General features: G+C 42.9%; 1 protein-coding gene across 1 annotated transcript; it reads right to left on the bottom strand.

The window, feature by feature from the left end:
- Positions 1 to 1,658: 1,658 nt before the first annotated feature.
- Positions 1,659 to 5,159, bottom strand: rp1l1b (rp1 like 1b). Its single transcript, XM_031800814.1, has one exon. It carries the CDS (start codon positions 5,155 to 5,157, stop codon positions 1,864 to 1,866), a length of 3,294 nt encoding a protein of 1,097 aa, XP_031656674.1. The 5' UTR covers positions 5,158 to 5,159; the 3' UTR covers positions 1,659 to 1,863.
- Between the last annotated feature and the right edge of the window lie 11,579 nt (positions 5,160 to 16,738).

Genomic DNA, 16,738 nt, shown 5'->3' on the forward strand with positions numbered 1-16,738 from the left:
TGCACATGAGCTCAATTTCGAGTCTCATAGCAAAGGACCTGAATAATTATTTAAATAGAGTTTTTTAAATTTGTAATAAATGTACAACCATTTCTAAAAACCTGTTTTCGCTTTGTCATTATGGGGTATTGTGTGTTGAATGATGAGGATATTTTTTAAATCCATTTTCGAATAAGGCTGTAATGTAACAAAATGTCAAAGGGTCAGAATACATCAGAATGTACTGTATCTAGTAACTCACATTCGAATGCACATTAATTCCAGCACCGTTTTGATTGGGACAGTGCCAACGCATTGAGACATGCGTTGGGACTCGTCTTGATAAATCAGTCAATGTCAGATTTGTGTTTTCACTGAATCTCGGTTTGGATATTGGTTAGGCTACAATTAGGCTGGAAAATGTTAGCTAAATTGAGGTGAGTGATGCTCATGATCCTCTAGTCTAGTTGACTAATTTATCAGAACATTTAGTCTAGTTGGCAGATTTTTCAGAACATTTAGTCTAGTTGACTGATTTATTAGGACATTTAGTCTAGTTGACTGATTTATTAGGACATTTAGTCTAGTTGACTGATTTATCAGAACATTTAGTCTAGTTGACTGATTTATCAGAACATTTAGTCTAGTTGGCTGATTTATTAGGCCTGATAGGAACATTTAGTCTAGTTGGTTGATTTATCAGAACATTTAGTCTAGTTGACTGATTTATTAGGACATTTAGTCTAGTTGGGTGATTTATTAGGACATTTAGTCTAGTCGGCTGATTTATCAGAACATTTAGTCTAGTCGGCTGATTTATCAGAACATTTAGTCTAGTCGGCTGATTTATCAGAACATTTAGTCTAGTTGGTTGATTTATTAGGCCTGATCAGAACATTTAGTCTCGTTGGGTGATTTATCAGAACATTCAGTCTAGTTGGCTGATTTATCAGAACATTCTGCCAGCATGTTATTCAGGATATGTAGTTTATCAAGTGGATTATTTTGCTCCTCACTCTAGGCCCCTAGTAGCCTTACACCCAAACAAAAGCCTGTTACTTCACTGACTTGTATCGATCAATGTGATCTGGTTGATTCTCTGGCTGGGCAAATAAGTGGAAATATAGCTCATCTATCCCTGATCTACATTTAGCATCTAATAATGTCGCCTAAATCAAGAGTAGACCTGTTACCTTGCTCGATCGCCTAAATCCTATACGCTTTTAGAGTTGTGAAATATGAACATGAGACTCACATTGCTTTTGAAAATAGGTATGCTATTCTTTTCTATTGGTATCATGATGCAGATACTCTCAAGGTAAGCCCCTACGCCTGCCCCCTAACAACGTGGAGTAGGAAAGAGGCGTGGAACAAAAAGGCTTGGGCTCTGCTTCAAAATATCACTTATTTTACCCACGACTCAAGCTGTGTGGGGGTAAATATTATTATTATTTTAATCTGTTATATTCCATTACATTCTTACCATAAAATGTGTGTGTGTTGACTGTGATCAGGTACGTGTGTCTTTAATTAACAAAATAATTAACTATTGATTTCATTCATTTGGATTCAACTCAAAATATGCTTAGTCTGTTCTTTTTATTAAATGTTATTAATCGTATGATATTTCTTAGTACCTACCTGAACGAATGAATAATGTATTTCTTTTTGATGGTGTATATTCAATGGATTTAATAAAAATAACCACCCACGTCTGCACACCACTACTACCACTCATCACCGGCATTGCACACAGGAGGTATAAAAGGCATATGCAGGCAAGAATGTGGTAAAAATGGGGGGTATTTAAACATTGGCCAATTTTCTTTTCACAAGCAAAATACCGTAAATTACGTTTGAATAGGGACGTTTTAGAATATCACTCTATTTGGCCTTGCTTGACTTGACAGATCTTGCCGGAGACTTCTTTGGAGTCTTCTTCTTTGGGGAGACGACTTGTCGCTCGAGAACCTCGCTGGCTGACTCTGTGACTTCTGACACTCTGCTCTCGTTCTCTTTTTCCATGAGGTACTTCTGCCTTCTCTTCACAGAGAGACGGTGGCCCGAGCCTATCTCCGACCCTGTTTGTGAACTCTTCTCGCTGTTGGACTCTCTCTCTGCCTCTTCATCCAGGATTCCGTCCAGCGAGCCTGGTTGGGATTCCATGGAAGATTTGGTTGGCTGGCTATGTAGGCTCGTCTCAGATGTCCCAGAAGGTCCATTGCCATCACCGTCGTCTTCAGACTGTCCTTTGCTTGTGACATCATCCACCTCATCGGCTGGCTCTTCCTCAGGAGCAGCATAGTTTTCAGCCGTATCCTCATCTTCCTCCTGTTCCTCCTCAGCTTCTGTCCGATCCTCCTCAACTTCCACTTCAGCTTCCTCCTCCTCTTTCTCCTTCAGCTCCTCAACTGGAGTCTCTTCAACTGGGGTATCCTCAACGTCCTGCTCCTCTTCAGCTTCCTCTTCCACCTCCGCCTCCTCCTCAGCTTCTGCCTGCTCCTCCTCAGCTTCTTCTTGCTCCTCCTCCCCTTCCTCCACTTCCTCCTCAACCTGAAGCTCAGCCTCTGCTTCTGCTTTGTCCTCTTGGGCCTCTGACTCCTCATTGTTTCGTTCAGTCTCTGAATCCTCATCGTCGGAGTAAGCACCGTCTTCAGAGTATTCTGCTCTGGCAAAGGCATCGAATGAGGTCACTGGAGTTTCCTCCACGTTGTCTTTCCTGATAGCTGTCTCCTCGATGTTTGACTCAACTTCTGGCTCTATTTTAATTTCTTTTTCAGCTTCCTCTTTTTCTACATCCTCCTCAGCTTCAGTTTCAGCTCCTTCATCTTCAGCTGCCTCTGCTTCGGCAGTCTCTTCTTCGTCTGCTGTTACAGGTTCTGCCGACTCTTCTCCTGCGTTTTCAGTCTCATCTTCTCCTGTTTCATCTCTGGCTGTCTGCTCTTCTCCCTCAGCTGTCTCAGCTTCAGCACTCTCTTCCTCTCCTGCTGATTCGTCGTCAGCTGTCTCCTCTCCTGTAGTTTCATCTTGAGCTGTCTCTTCTTCTTCTGCTGCTTCTTCTGTTTCTTCGTCAGCTGTCTCTACTTCAGCAGTGTCTTCTTCTCCTGCTGTTTCATCATCAGCTGCTGTCCCTGCTTCAGAAGTTTCTTCTTCTCCTGCTTCCTCTTCTACTGTCTCAGCTTCTGCTGTTTCTGCTTTAGCTTCCTCCTCTTCTTCTCCTGCTTCATCTTCTACTGTCTCAGCTTCTGCTGTTTCTGCTTTAGCTTCCTCCTCTTCTTCTCCTGCTTCCTCTTCTACTGTCTCAGCTTCTGCTGTTTCTGCTTTAGCTTCCTCCTCTTCTTCTCCTGTTTCCTCTTCTACTGTCTCAGCTTCTGCTGTTTCTGCTTCAGCTTCCTCTTCTTCTCCTGCTTCCTCTTCTACTGTCTCAGCTTCATCATCCTGTTCATCATCCTGTTCATCATCCTCCTGTTCTTGTGATTCATCCGCCTCTTTCTTAGCCCCGTTGATAACGTTTCCAACCAGAGTTTCCACTGCTTTGGCTTCATCCATACCTCCAGTCTCATCTGTAACATCGACTTCTTCTTGTATCTGTGGAGGATTGTCCTTTTTCAACTGGAGAATTGACTTTAAATCAAATGCATGTATAATACTAGTTTTCACTACTGTGGTTTCATCCGTAGTTTCAGTGTCATCGGTTGCATCAACTGCTTGTGTCTTTGGAGTAGGGTTCTTTTTCAACTGGAGGATTGACTTTAGATCAAAAGCCATCATGACTGGAGCAATGTGCAAAACTTCTGCAGGAAGCAGTGGTCCTAATTCCAGTTTCTTTTTTATACATGTTTCACAAGGGCAATATTCATCATCACTCCGTTGGTCGCTGAAAGAAGTGCCGGTTGCATCGTCGCTTTTCTCCTCTCGGTAATCAATAGACTGGTTGAGCTTCAGTCTTCTTCTCCTCGTCTCAGTTTGCGCACCTGATTCTCGTGACAATTCTTCTTTGGGTGGTGTTGGTCTTCCACCTCGACCGTGGATCTTCCTTAGTTCTCTGTCAATGCTTAATTGTATCCTGCTATGCACATCGTCTTTCAGTTCGGCTATCATGGCATCGAGATGTTCGCTGTCGTCCAAATTCCAGCGAACCTTGAACTCTGCCATGGCATCCACATAATGTGTCATGAACTGCTTCTCTAGTTTGTTCAGTAACTTCAAGACCCAGACAGGATCAGGATCTAGGGAAACTTTTTTGGCTAGTTGTGCCCTTTGGACAGATGGAGGAGAGCCAGAGGTTGTGTCCTCTCGAGGGTCTGAGCTCTTGTTGGAAGACGGGGGTGTTTCTGGTAATTCTCTCACACTTTCATTTCTAATGGTGTCATCAGACGCTGGGACATCTTTGTCTTTTTGTTTCTCTTTCTCCACTGCTGTTCCTCCTTCCTCTGTGGTCCATTGGTCCTGACTGGCTACGTACGGGCTGGCTGGATCAGACATAGGGATTGAGGACTCTGGGCTTTCCTGTTCCTCTGCAGTTTCGTCAACTTCTTGTGCCCTCAGCAATGCTTCCCCCTCTGCGTTCGGTGCCTGAGCCAAACCACCTGAGCCCGTTGAGCCACTGCTGACGTCCACCCCAGAGGAGGACCTTGCTTTGGTGTCACCGTCCACAGAGTGTTGATCACATCCATTCTGCTGTTGCTTTCCACCTTCTGCTGGGTCACACAACCAGAGGGACTGGAGGATGTTCATTAGCTCTCTGTACCTTGTGTCCTTGGCATTTGCATCGTCGTTGGGATCAAAGTCTATCAACTGTAGCTTTGCGAGGCAATCCAGGAGACCTCTGGCTGAGGTGCTCAGTTTACGTCCGTACACTGGGGAAAATTCAGGTAAACTGTGACACCGGTCAAGCTTGGGACTCAACAGTACTTTCATCACCTGCACTGAGGAGTGAAAGCTCTTTGATACGTCCTCCTGTGGAGCGGTGCCCTCTGGTGGGGTCTCAGGTGGGGTCTCTGCTGGCTCCTCACCATCAGCCACATGGTTGGCTGCTGTCTCTTTAGGCTCTTCCTTTTCTACTTGAGTCTCACACACAGAGGTGATGTCGTTCTCCTCCGTCCCATTCGTTTTTTCCTTTGGTGCCAGCTCCGGTGAATGGCCTCTGTCACTGAATTCGTCCCCAATGTCGTACATCGCACTGTCAGATGGTATTTTCTTAAGCCACTCATTCACCACCTCTGTTGGAGAGGCGTTTGGTAGATTGGAGGGAACCAGCTCAGAGACATCTCCTTCCAGCCGCTGTAGGGAGGAACTGCGAGAGGAAACCCCTTTCTTGTGTTTGCCGCTCTTGTCACTTTTGTTGTCACTGACATTCCTGTCTATCGCTTCTGAGGGACCATCACATAAGATGTTAGAGCTCTTCTTCCGAGGATCAGCTGTGTGTAACTTGTTACTGTCACTCGAAAAACCAAGTAGAATAACAGGTTGTTTAATTTTTCTAAGGGTTGGAGGGCAGTGTGGTAGAGTAGGAGTGAGATGAACCTCTGACGCAATAGAGTTAGGTCTGGGAGTGTCTACATGATCTCTAATGACAGTCTTTGATCTGTTTGTCTTCGTTGAAATATCACTCCCTTTGTCGCTTTTGGTGTCATCCGTATTGTTTTTGTCTTTTTGTCCTTTCACTTGCAGATGGGACGACACATTGGACATCTTGCTTTTAGGTCTCTCAGTCACTTCAGCAGTTATGCTATCTTCGGGTCTGGAGTTACAAAAAATACATGTGTCTGATATGTGGATCCTGTCTGATGCATGGGTTCTGTCTGATGCGTGGGACTTGGCAGATCCGTGGGTTCCGGCTGATCTTGGAGACTCAGCCGACACAGCACTTGTTGCTTTTTCCACATGTTCCCCTACCTGCTCTGCAGCCTTTTCTTCGGCAGCAACTTCAGAAACTTTGGACTTCCTTGATCTTACAGATACATGTGACTTAGCTGATAGAGTGCTGGATGCTCGCTCCTCTGTTCCATGGTCAGGTTTCTTAGATCTTTCTGAGATATTTGATTTTGCAGACATAGCGCTCGGTGCTCTCTCCTTCGTTTTCTCTTTTGAGGCTGCTGTTTCCTCAGCAGAAGCTTCAGAAAATTTGGATTTCCCAGATTTTGCAGAGACATTGGACTTTGCAGATATAGCTCTAGCTATTCTCTCGGTTTGATCCTTTTTTTCAGCAGGGACTTCAGACACTGTTGACTTCCTGGATCTTGCAGAGATATTAGCACTCGGTGCACTAACTTCAGTTTCTTCTACCTCTTCTGTATTTTCCTCAGCTGGAAATCCAGAAGCTTTCGATTTTATAGATCTAGCTGAAGCATTTGACATGGCTGACTTAGCTGACATAGAACTAGCTGCTCGTTCCTCCTCTGCAGCAGGATCATCTGAAAAGTCGTATTTCTTGTGTCTTGCTGACATATTGTACTTAGCAGACATAGCACTGGGTGCTCTCTCAGGTTCTTGAAGACAAAATGCAGAATCCTTGGACTTCTTTGATCTTGCAGGAACATTAGACTTAGCTGACGTAGCAGACATGGCACTCGGTGCTCTCTCTTCAATTCCTTCCAATTCCTCGACTCCATTTTCCTCAGGAGGAACTTCCGAAGCTTTAGACTTTGCCGATCTTGCAGAAACATTGGATTTTTGGTATCTTGATGAAACATTGGACTTAGCAGACATAGCACTGGGAGCTCGTTCCTCTGTTTCGTCCTCTGGTTCAGCAGATTCCCCTACATCCTCTTCTGCATTTTCTTCAGCAGGAATTTCTGAAGCTTTAGATTTATTGGATCTTGCAGAGACATTGGACTTAGCTGACCTCGCTGACATCGTACTAGCTGCTCTCTCCTCTTCTGCAGCAGGTTCATCTGAAAAGTCGTATTTCTTGTGTCTTGCTGACATATTGTACTTAGCAGACATAGCACTGGGTGCTCTCTCAGGTTCTTGAAGACAAAATTCAGAATCCTTGGACTTCTTAGATCTTGCAGGAACATTTGACTTAGCTGATTTAGCAGATATGGCACTGGGTGCTCTCTCTCTAACTTCTTCCAATTCCTCGACTCCATTTTCCTCAGGAGGAACTTCCGAAGCTTTAGACTTTGCCGATCTTGCAGAAACATTGGACTTAGCAGACATAGCACTGGGAGCTCGTTCCTCTGTTTCGTCCTCTGGTTCAGCAGATTCCTCTTCTGCATTTTCTTCAGCAGGAATTTCTGAAGCTTTAGATTTCTTGGATCTTGCAGAAACATTGGATTTTTGGGATCTTGATGAAACATTGGACTTAGCAGACATAGCACTGGGAGCTCTCTCCTTAGCGATCTCCACTTCCTCTTCTGCGTTATCATCAGCTGAAGCTAGAGTTTCATCCTCAGGTTCATCAGGAGCTTCAGACTTAGCAGACATGGCACTAGGTGCTCTCTCAGTTTCTTCTACTTCTTCTGCATTTTCCTCAGCTGGAGATCCAGAAGCTTTAGATTTTATAGATCTAGCTGAAGCATTTGACATGGCTGACTTAGCTGACATCGAACTAGCTGCTCGCTCCTCCTCTGCAGCAGGATCATCTGAAAAGTCGTATTTCTTGTGTCTTGCTGACATATTGTACTTAGCAGACATAGCACTGGATGCTCTCTCAGGTTCTTGAAGACAAAATTCTGAATCCTTGGACTTCTTTGATCTTGCAGGAACATTAGACTTAGCTGACTTAGCAGACATGGCACTGGGTGCTCTCTCTTCAATTCCTGTCAATTCTTTGTCTCCATTTTCCACAGGGCAAAATTCTAAAGCTTTAGACTTTGCTGACCTTGCAAATACATTGGATTTCTTTGATTTTGCAGAAGCATTAGATTTAGCAGACATAGCACTGTGTGCTCTTTCTTCAGTTGGATCCTCTCCTTCAGCAGGAACTTCAGAAGCTCTGGATTTCTTGGATCTTGCTGAAACATTAGACTTAGTTGACTTGGCAGACATAGCGCTCGGTGCTCTTTCCTCAGCTTCTACTCTTTCTTTAGCGGTTTCCTCAGCAGGAACTTCTGAAGCCTCTACTTCCACTTCAAGAGGAACTCCAGAAGCTTTTGATTTTGTCGATCTTGCTGAAACATTGGACTTATCTGACATAGAACTAGCTGCTCGCTCCTCCTCTGCAGCAGGATCATCTGAAAAGTCATATTTCTTGTGTCTTGCTGACATATTGTACTTAGCAGACATAGCACTGGATGCTCTCTCGGGTTCTTGAAGACAAAATTCAGAATCCTTGGACCTCTTTAATCTTGCAGGAACATTAGACTTAGCTGATTTAGCAGACATGGCACTCGGTGCTCTCTCTTCAATTCCTGTCAATTCCTCGTCTTCATTTTCCTCAGGAGGAACTTCCAAAGTTTTGGATTTAGTTGACATAGCACTAGGAGCACGATCCTCTGTTTCCTCTGCTTCTGTGTCTTCTTCCGGTATATTTTCTGCTGTTTGTTCTACCTCCTCTCCTGCATTTTCTTCAGTTTTTCCTTCAGCAGGAGCTTCTGACATTGCACTAACTGCTCTCTCAGGTTCTTTCACTTCTGCATTGTCTTCAGCATTGGAAACATTGAACTCAGCAGACATAGCACTAGATGGACTCTCGTCAGTTTGATCCTCTTCTCCATCAGAAACATTGTATTTCTTGTATCTCGATGACCGGTTGTACTTAGAAGACATAGCGCTGGATGTCCTCTCAGTGTCTTCTCCAACACAAATTTGAGAAATCGTGGTCTTTTTTGATCTGGTAGACACATTGGACTTAGCAGACATGGCACTCGGTGCTCTCTCCTCAGCTTCTTCTATCTGTTTTACATTTTCCTCGGGTGGATCATCAGAAACAATGGATTTCTTAGACCTCGCAGAAACATTACACTTATCTGACATAGCTCTCGGTGATCTCTCCTCAGTTTCCCCCACATCATCTACTGCTGTAAACTTTCTTGATCTTGCTGAGGTATTAGATTTAATAGACATAGAGGTGGATGCTCTCTCTTCAGTTTGTTCTGCTTCTGCCTTTTCTTCAGCGGGAACAACTATGGATTTCTTGCATCTTGCTGAAACGGCAGACTTACCAGACAAGGCACTGGCTGCTCTACATTCTTCTTCTGGACAGAGTTTAGAAACCTTGGACTTCTTTGATTTTGCAGAAACATTAGGCTTAGCAGACTTACCAGATGTACGACTGGGTCTCTCTTTAGTTTCCCCTGCTTTGTCTCCTGCATTTTCTTCAGCAGGAACGTCTGCAGCGGGATCATCAGAAACGTCGTATTTCATCAGTAACATCTTATTTCCTGCTGACATATTGTATTTAGCAGACGTAGCACTAGCTGCTCTCTCCTCCACTTCATCCAATTCGTCTTCAGCGTTGTCTTCAGTAGGAACAGCAGAAACTTTGGACTTCCCTGAGGCATTCGATTTAACTGACAAAGCACTTGAAGTTGTTTTTGCGTCTTCTTCTGGTGTAACGCTTTCTTCAGCTGCCACTTCTGACATTTTGGACTGACATCTTGTTGAGACATTTGATTGAACTGACATGGCACTTGAGGATCTTTTGTCTGTTTGATGTTGCTGTACTTCTACATCTTCTACAGCTGAAACATTGGACTTCCTTGACTTTGCTGAAGCATTGGATTTGACTGACATGGCACATGATGACCACTCTCCCTTCTCCTCCTGAACTCCTGAATCCCCAATTTTGGACCTCTTCGATCTGGTAGAGACATTTGATTTGACAGACAGTGAGCTCATTGCCCTCTCCTCTGGTTTGGTGTGTTTGGTTTCAGTGATCCCTGAAGGGATCCCTTCTTGACCCATTTCCTTTTCAACTGCAGTCTTAGCATTTCCGTCATCAGCGTCAGTAGAATCTCCAGCTACATCAGATGCTTCACATTTACAGTTGTTTGATTTTTGGTCATCTTGTCCATTTGCTGGTGCCCGAGACATAGCCCTAACTGACTTAGAGTGTACAGAAGATACCTTACTACTAGGAGGCCTGGGAGATAAATGTTGCATTGGTGTTGCTGCTGTGTTCAAAACAACACTTCTGGTGGGCTCCTCCTCTTCCTCCTCTTCGGCGTTACTATTCTGGGAACACGAACACGCTCTCGAAGCACTTGGTGGAAGGTCGTCGTCCTCATCATCCTGGTCTTCCTTGAGCGATGCCAGGATCTGAGAGGAAAGACTAACAGCAGACACAGGCCGCTCGCCTTCCTCCGCATCAGTGATCTTGACGCTAACCTCGCTCTGAGACTCCTTAGAAGGAGCAGAGGAAGAACTATCAGCCATAGCCTCGTCGTTATCCGATGCCTGGGTTGTAATGTCAATGCTCTCGCTCTTGCCAAGGATCTCGCTCTTATCCTGGGTGGAAGCCCTACTCTTACACTTGCCGGACGTCGTAGTCAAGCTCATCTCGCTCCTGCTGCAGCCGCGGCTGATGGTGCAGTACTCCACAGTGGTGTCGCCCCCTTCCTCCACAGTCTGTTGGAAGCAAGCAGCCTTCTCCACCATGTACTCGGTGATCTCCTCACTGGACATGGTCTCCACTGAACCTTTTTTATGGACAATGGTGTGTGAGGAGGCACTGGAGCTGGAGGAGGTGACGTGGCGGACAGTCCTCTGCCCCCCAGAAATATGGGTCTTCCTGATCTCATAGTCCTGGCAGTGGCCACAGCAGTGCTGACAGTGAGGGACGTCCAGATGCTTCTGGTGCAGTTTGGTGATGTAGGCATCGTCAGCCTCGCCTGGGGAAAGGAGCTCCGTCTCTGAACAGCTTTCCACACTACCTTGCTGAACAAAGCAGTTGTCGTGGTATCCTTGGAGGTATTCGTTGGTCGTTCCTACCGACTTCTTTATTTCTGTGGACCAATGTAGGGTCTCGTCGTTCAGTAGTCGGAAACGCACTTTCATTTCCATTGACAAGCTGCCATCTTTGTTGACTAGCACCCTTTTCTCAATGTCGTCATCCATCAAGCCTTCACGGCCAACATGGGCCGGAGATGTAGAGTTGATTGGTGGGAGTGATTTGTCAGATGATATGGAGTGCCTTGCTGACTGGTTGGATTCAGATCTTGGGTGGATGACGCTTTTCGTTGTCTCAAGTCCTAAGCTGCCTGTATTAGTGAAAAGGAGAGACAAACTAATGATCAGTTAGGTTTCTAAGAAGATTGACACTGACAATATTTATTTATTTTGATCATTTAAAAAAGTTTAAAAAGTTCAAGTTCAATAACTTTCTTTTAGAAGGATTATCTGATTTGTTTTGTTGAAGATTGATGATGATATTGATATCTATGATGGCCATGATAATGACAGTTCCAAACAAAATGTTATTGCGTAACACAGTAGTAGAATTGATAAAAAATGTCTTGTAATGACAGTGTAAGACGATGTTGAGTTATATTAATACCAGTTTTCCCTGATTCCTGTCCTTCACTGGCTGTGTTGGAGAGTCCAAGAGACTTTGGATTCAGTCGTGGAAGTTTGGCATCTGAGTTTTTCCGGAAGTTCTCCAGAAGGACGGTGTGGGAGGGCTCATGGCCCACACAAATCAACACACTGGGGCACTGTAAGAGACTCTGAACACTGTCGATCTGAGGAACACACAGATAGATATGTGAGAAGAATGTTTCCGGAAAGATTCCTAGCTGAGGAAACGGACAAAGAGAGAGTTAGTCAAAATCAGTTGTGATCTAAACTAAGATTGGTAGGTCTCTCTTGCAAGAAATGATTTATCTCAATGCGATAAACCCTGAATAATGTTTACATAAAGAGTTGAAGAATTATAAAGTCTTAAAAGGATTCCTGATGATGATTAAGACCAAACAAATGGAATGGATATGGATTCAAAGTCGTTATGGATTACAGCCATCAACAACATGAAGATGTTAATGAGTTCAGGAAACATAAACATCTGCCATCTTAACTTTCCCACGCTAACATTAAGGCTAATCATTAAAACAGCATCACTTCCTTTAACTCCTGCTCCTGTTCCCACCCAAAGCTCCTCTGATATGATTAGCCTACCATGAGAGGAAGTCTGATATGGAAAATATGTTTTAGGCATACTGCATGCTGATTTGTCTCCGTAAGACTGTAGCCCTTTTCCTGGAGTCAGTGACCAAAAGCGCTCGCTCTTTGACCTCACGGGCGGAATGTTATTCATATTTTTTCAAAATTTCATAATTCATTTGAGATGATTTATTAAAAACAGAAAACCAAACAAATCCGGTGTTTCTATGTCAAACAGGTTTGTTATATTTCAGTCTTCTGTGATTTATATAAAAGTGTATTATTGGGATGCAAACTCAAAATGGAATAAATGTCAACTCTATATCTGACATGGTACATGTGTCTTCTTCTTCTTTAAGCCCAGGTGTATGAGGTGTATACGTTTGTTTAAGACTACCAATAATCACTCCGTGGTGCATTTTCCCCCCTATGTTAATGCTTTGAGCATCTGTAAAATCATTATATAAATTCAAACAATTATTTAACTTAAAGCAGTCAAATATAACGTGACTTTTTTTTTTTTTTTTATTCAAAAAATTACATCTGCCTAAATTACATCCCAGTGATTACAGTAAAAAAATAAAGATGTCTTTTCATTATTTCATGTCATTGCAAACAAGTGGATTTGTTACACCAGACAGAGCTCCTATTGTCACCAGGCAAAGAGCACCAAAGCATGGCTCAGCAGGAGTTTTCTGAGTTTGGGTGAAAGCAGGAAGGAAGTACAACAACCAAGGAAGCAGAGGTCTAGGTAGTGTGCAGTTGGCACCAAACCAGGGGGGTGCGGGGTGGAGGGATATAGAAAACTGTGTGGAACTACTTGGATTTGTCCAATAGGAATTGGTTATTTGAGTTTTCCGTCTATTTTGCCCGTTTCCAGCCCTAGGAGTTTGCTGAATGGGCGAAAGCAGGAACCAGAGAGAGTTGTGATCACTGTAATGATCACTGTAATCCATTACAGATAGCATAATGACCTAGTGATTTATCTGCTCGGGTAACAAACTATTCTCTTCATTCTGCGTGGTTCGGGTGGAATCTCCATATTATACGCTCATTGAACTCAAAATTAAGTAGTTCCAATTTACAATCCACAAATCTAACACAAATTAATCAACATGGTTCCCCCCCCCCCCCACACCCCACCACCTTTCTCTAGTTTGCAGAATAAGGTGTTCATTTGGTGAATATTTTTTAAACTTTGATTAAATATTAGGTTATGAAATGTGCTATCAGAAAATAATGTACCAATGGTTTAAGTTTGGTCAGGAAACACCAGACATCGAACATGAGAAAATACATAACAGATGAAAGCTGAAGTCTTGGCTGATGCCAGTGAGAGTCATGAAACTACTTATTTTATACCTTTATTTAAATAGGCAAGTCAGTTAAGAACAAAATCTTATTTTACAATGACAGCAGGTTCCTAGGCTGTCAACTGCCTTGTTCAGGAGCAGAACAATAGATTTTGACCTTGTCAGCTCAGGGGGATTTGAACTTGCAACCTTTCGGTTACTAGTCCAACATTCTACCCACTAGGCTACGCTGCTGCCACCCTGTTAGATGTAGGCACTTCTGATGTTTTGTCATCTGGTAAAACAATCGGGATATTCCCTCACACACACACACACACACACACACACACACACACACACACACACACACACACACACACACACACACACACACACACACACACACACACACACACACACACACACACACACACACACACACACACATATATATATATATATCATCTGGTAAAACAATCGGGATATTCCCTCACACACACACACCACACACACACACACATATATATATATATGTGTGTGTGTGTGTGTGTGTGTGTGTGTGTGTGTGTGTGTGTGTGTGTGTGTGTGTGTGTGTGTGTGTGTGTGTGTGTGTATTTAGACTGCTAGGATGTTTCAGTCCTCCTGCGTAACTATTAATCCTTGTTGAAACCGAGCTATTTTGAAAGACTAGAAGCAGGTCAGTGTTGAGAATACACCGGCTATTTGAAACCAAGAGTCGCTCAGAAATATGTCTTCCACTACAGCAACGATTAATTATCTTCATCCAGGCTACGTGTGACTGCGGATAAAAGCCATTTATCTGGTTCAACTGCCAGTGTGCTTTTTACAGTAGGAAAAATAAAAAATGCACTGTAAGCAGTAAGTACAACTGAATGAACAATAGAACAAATACCACGCTCAGAGAAGTCTTGAAGTGACTCATTTGACCTTTCAGATTGATTTTTTTTTTTTGGGGGGGGGGAGTTGCCGGTTCTGATAAACTATCTGAGGATAATCAACGGGCATGCACAAAAAAAAATGGAATTCAACTATGACGGTGTCAACTTTTGCTGGAACTTTTAACTTTGAACTTGATCCATTATCACTCTATGGCTGCAGGGGTTTGGTTCTGATCCGTTATCACCCTATGGCTGTAGGGGTTTTGTTCTGATCCGTTATCACCCTATGGCTGTAGGGGTTTTGTTCTGATCCGTTATCACCCTATGGCTGTAGGGGTTTGGTTCTGATCCGTTATCACCCTATGGCTGTAGGGGTTTGGTTCTGATCCGTTATCACCCTATGGCTGTAGGGGTTTGGTCCTGATCCGTTATCACCCTATGGCTGTAGGGGTTTGGTTCTGATCCGTTATCACCCTATGGCTGTAGGGGTTTGGTTCTGATCCGTTATCACCCTATGGCTGTAGGGGTTTGGTTCTGATCCGTTATCACCCTATGGCTGTAGGGGTTTGGTTCTGATCCGTTATCACCCTATGGCTGTAGGGGTTTGGTCCTGATCCGTTATCACCCTATGGCTGTAGGGGTTTGGTTCTGATCCGTTATCACCCTATGGCTGTAGGGGTTTGGTTCTGATCCATTATCACGCTATGTCTGTAGGGGTTTGGTTATGGTCCATTATCACCCTATGGTCATAAGGGTTTGGTTCTGATCCATTATCACCCTATGTCTGTAGGGGTTTGGTTCTGATCCATTATCAACCTATGTCTGTAGGGGTTTGGTTCTGATCCATTATCACCCTATGGCTGTAGGGGTTTGGTTCTGATCCATTATCACCCTATGGCTGTAGGGCTTTGGTTCTGATGCATCCTTGGGGAGTTTCAGTAGCGGTGTTAGCGCCACTAACGGAGTGAAGTAGAGAGCAGTACAGCATGTTACCTTACAGTATGTTCACTCTGGGTAGAATAGGGCAGGAGGACAGGTAGCCTAGAGGTTAAGAGCATTGGGCCAGTAAACAAAATATCACTCGTTTGAATCCACAAGCTGACAAAAGCAACAAAAATCTGTCTGAAACCCTTGAGCAAGGCACTTAACTGTCATTGCTCCTGTAAGATGCTTTAGATAAGCAAGTCTGCTAAGTTACATAAATTACTAATAGGATGCGACAAACAGGAAATGCCTGGACTGGTACAAAACAAGCCAGAGTGATCTCTGCCTCTTAAAGAGATAGGCTTTTCCTAAACAAAAGATGAAGATTCTCGTACTGTAATTAATACAAATCGGATTTGAATAGAAAAAATTTAATCTTAGCATATCAGGGTTGACGGGGCTTTGGTAAAGATAAATTATTCATAACTCCTGCCACTAGAGGCCTCTCTTTCACGCTCACATTTCCAGGCCTCTCTCACAGGCAATTGGAGATGGGGAAAAAAAACGAGAAAACTGCTTTCAAATCTCCACACTGTTGCGTAACATTTTCCAAACCAAATTATTCATGTGATGACTAAAAACAATTCTAACACATTTAATTTATTTCCTGGTTATTATGTCTTGTGATATATGTTATTTCATGTGCTATGTATGACTGTACTTTGTGACAAAGCAAATGTCTCTACGAGATATTGAATTATTCTATTAGATTCTGTTCTATTCTATTCTATTCTGTTCTATTCTATTCTGTTCTATTCTATTCTATTCTGTTCTATTCTATTCTGTTCTATTCTATTCTGTTCTATTCTATTCTGTTCTATTCTATTCTATTCTATTCTATTCTGTTCTATTCTATTCTGTTCTATTCTATTCTGTTCTATTCTATTCTGTTCTATTCTATTCTGTTCTATTCCATTCTGTTCTATTCTATTCTATTCTGTTCTATTCCATTCTGTTCTATTCTATTCTGTTCTATTCCATTCTATTCTGTTCTGTTCTGTTCTATTCCATTCTGTTCTATTCTATTCTGATCTATTCCATTCTGTTCTGTTCTGTTCTATTCCATTCTGTTCTATTCTATTCTGATCTATTCCATTCTATTCTGTTTTATTCCATTCTGTTCTATTCTATTCTATTCTATTCTGTTCTGTTGAATTCCAATCTATTCTATTCTGTTCTATTCCATTCTGTTCTATTCTATTCTGTTCTGTTCTATTCTATTCTATTCTATTCTATTCTGTTCTGTTGAATTCCAATCTATTCTATTCTGTTCTATTCCATTCTGTTATATTCTATTCTGTTCTATTCCATTCTGTTATATTCTATTCTGTTCTATTCCATTCTGTTATATTCTATTCTGTTCTATTCCATTCTGTTATATTCTATTCTGTTCTATTCCATTCCATTCCATTATATTCTATTGCAACAGACAGCCGGTCCCTGGTCTCACCTTGTGTCCCTCCAGAGTGTACAGCTTCCTGATGTGGTACTGCATGAACTCAGACAGCTCCTCCAGAAACAGGCTCAGGCTGCGGAGAG

The sequence above is a fragment of the Oncorhynchus kisutch genome, linkage group LG21 (assembly GCF_002021735.2).
Source record: "Oncorhynchus kisutch isolate 150728-3 linkage group LG21, Okis_V2, whole genome shotgun sequence".
NCBI classification, from domain to species: domain Eukaryota; kingdom Metazoa; phylum Chordata; class Actinopteri; order Salmoniformes; family Salmonidae; genus Oncorhynchus; species Oncorhynchus kisutch.

What these genes read in the sequence shown, in the direction of transcription:
- rp1l1b (XM_031800814.1), bottom strand. Translation starts at nt 5,157, where the DNA reads ATGTACGACATTGGGGACGAATTCAGTGACAGAGGCCATTCACCGGAG.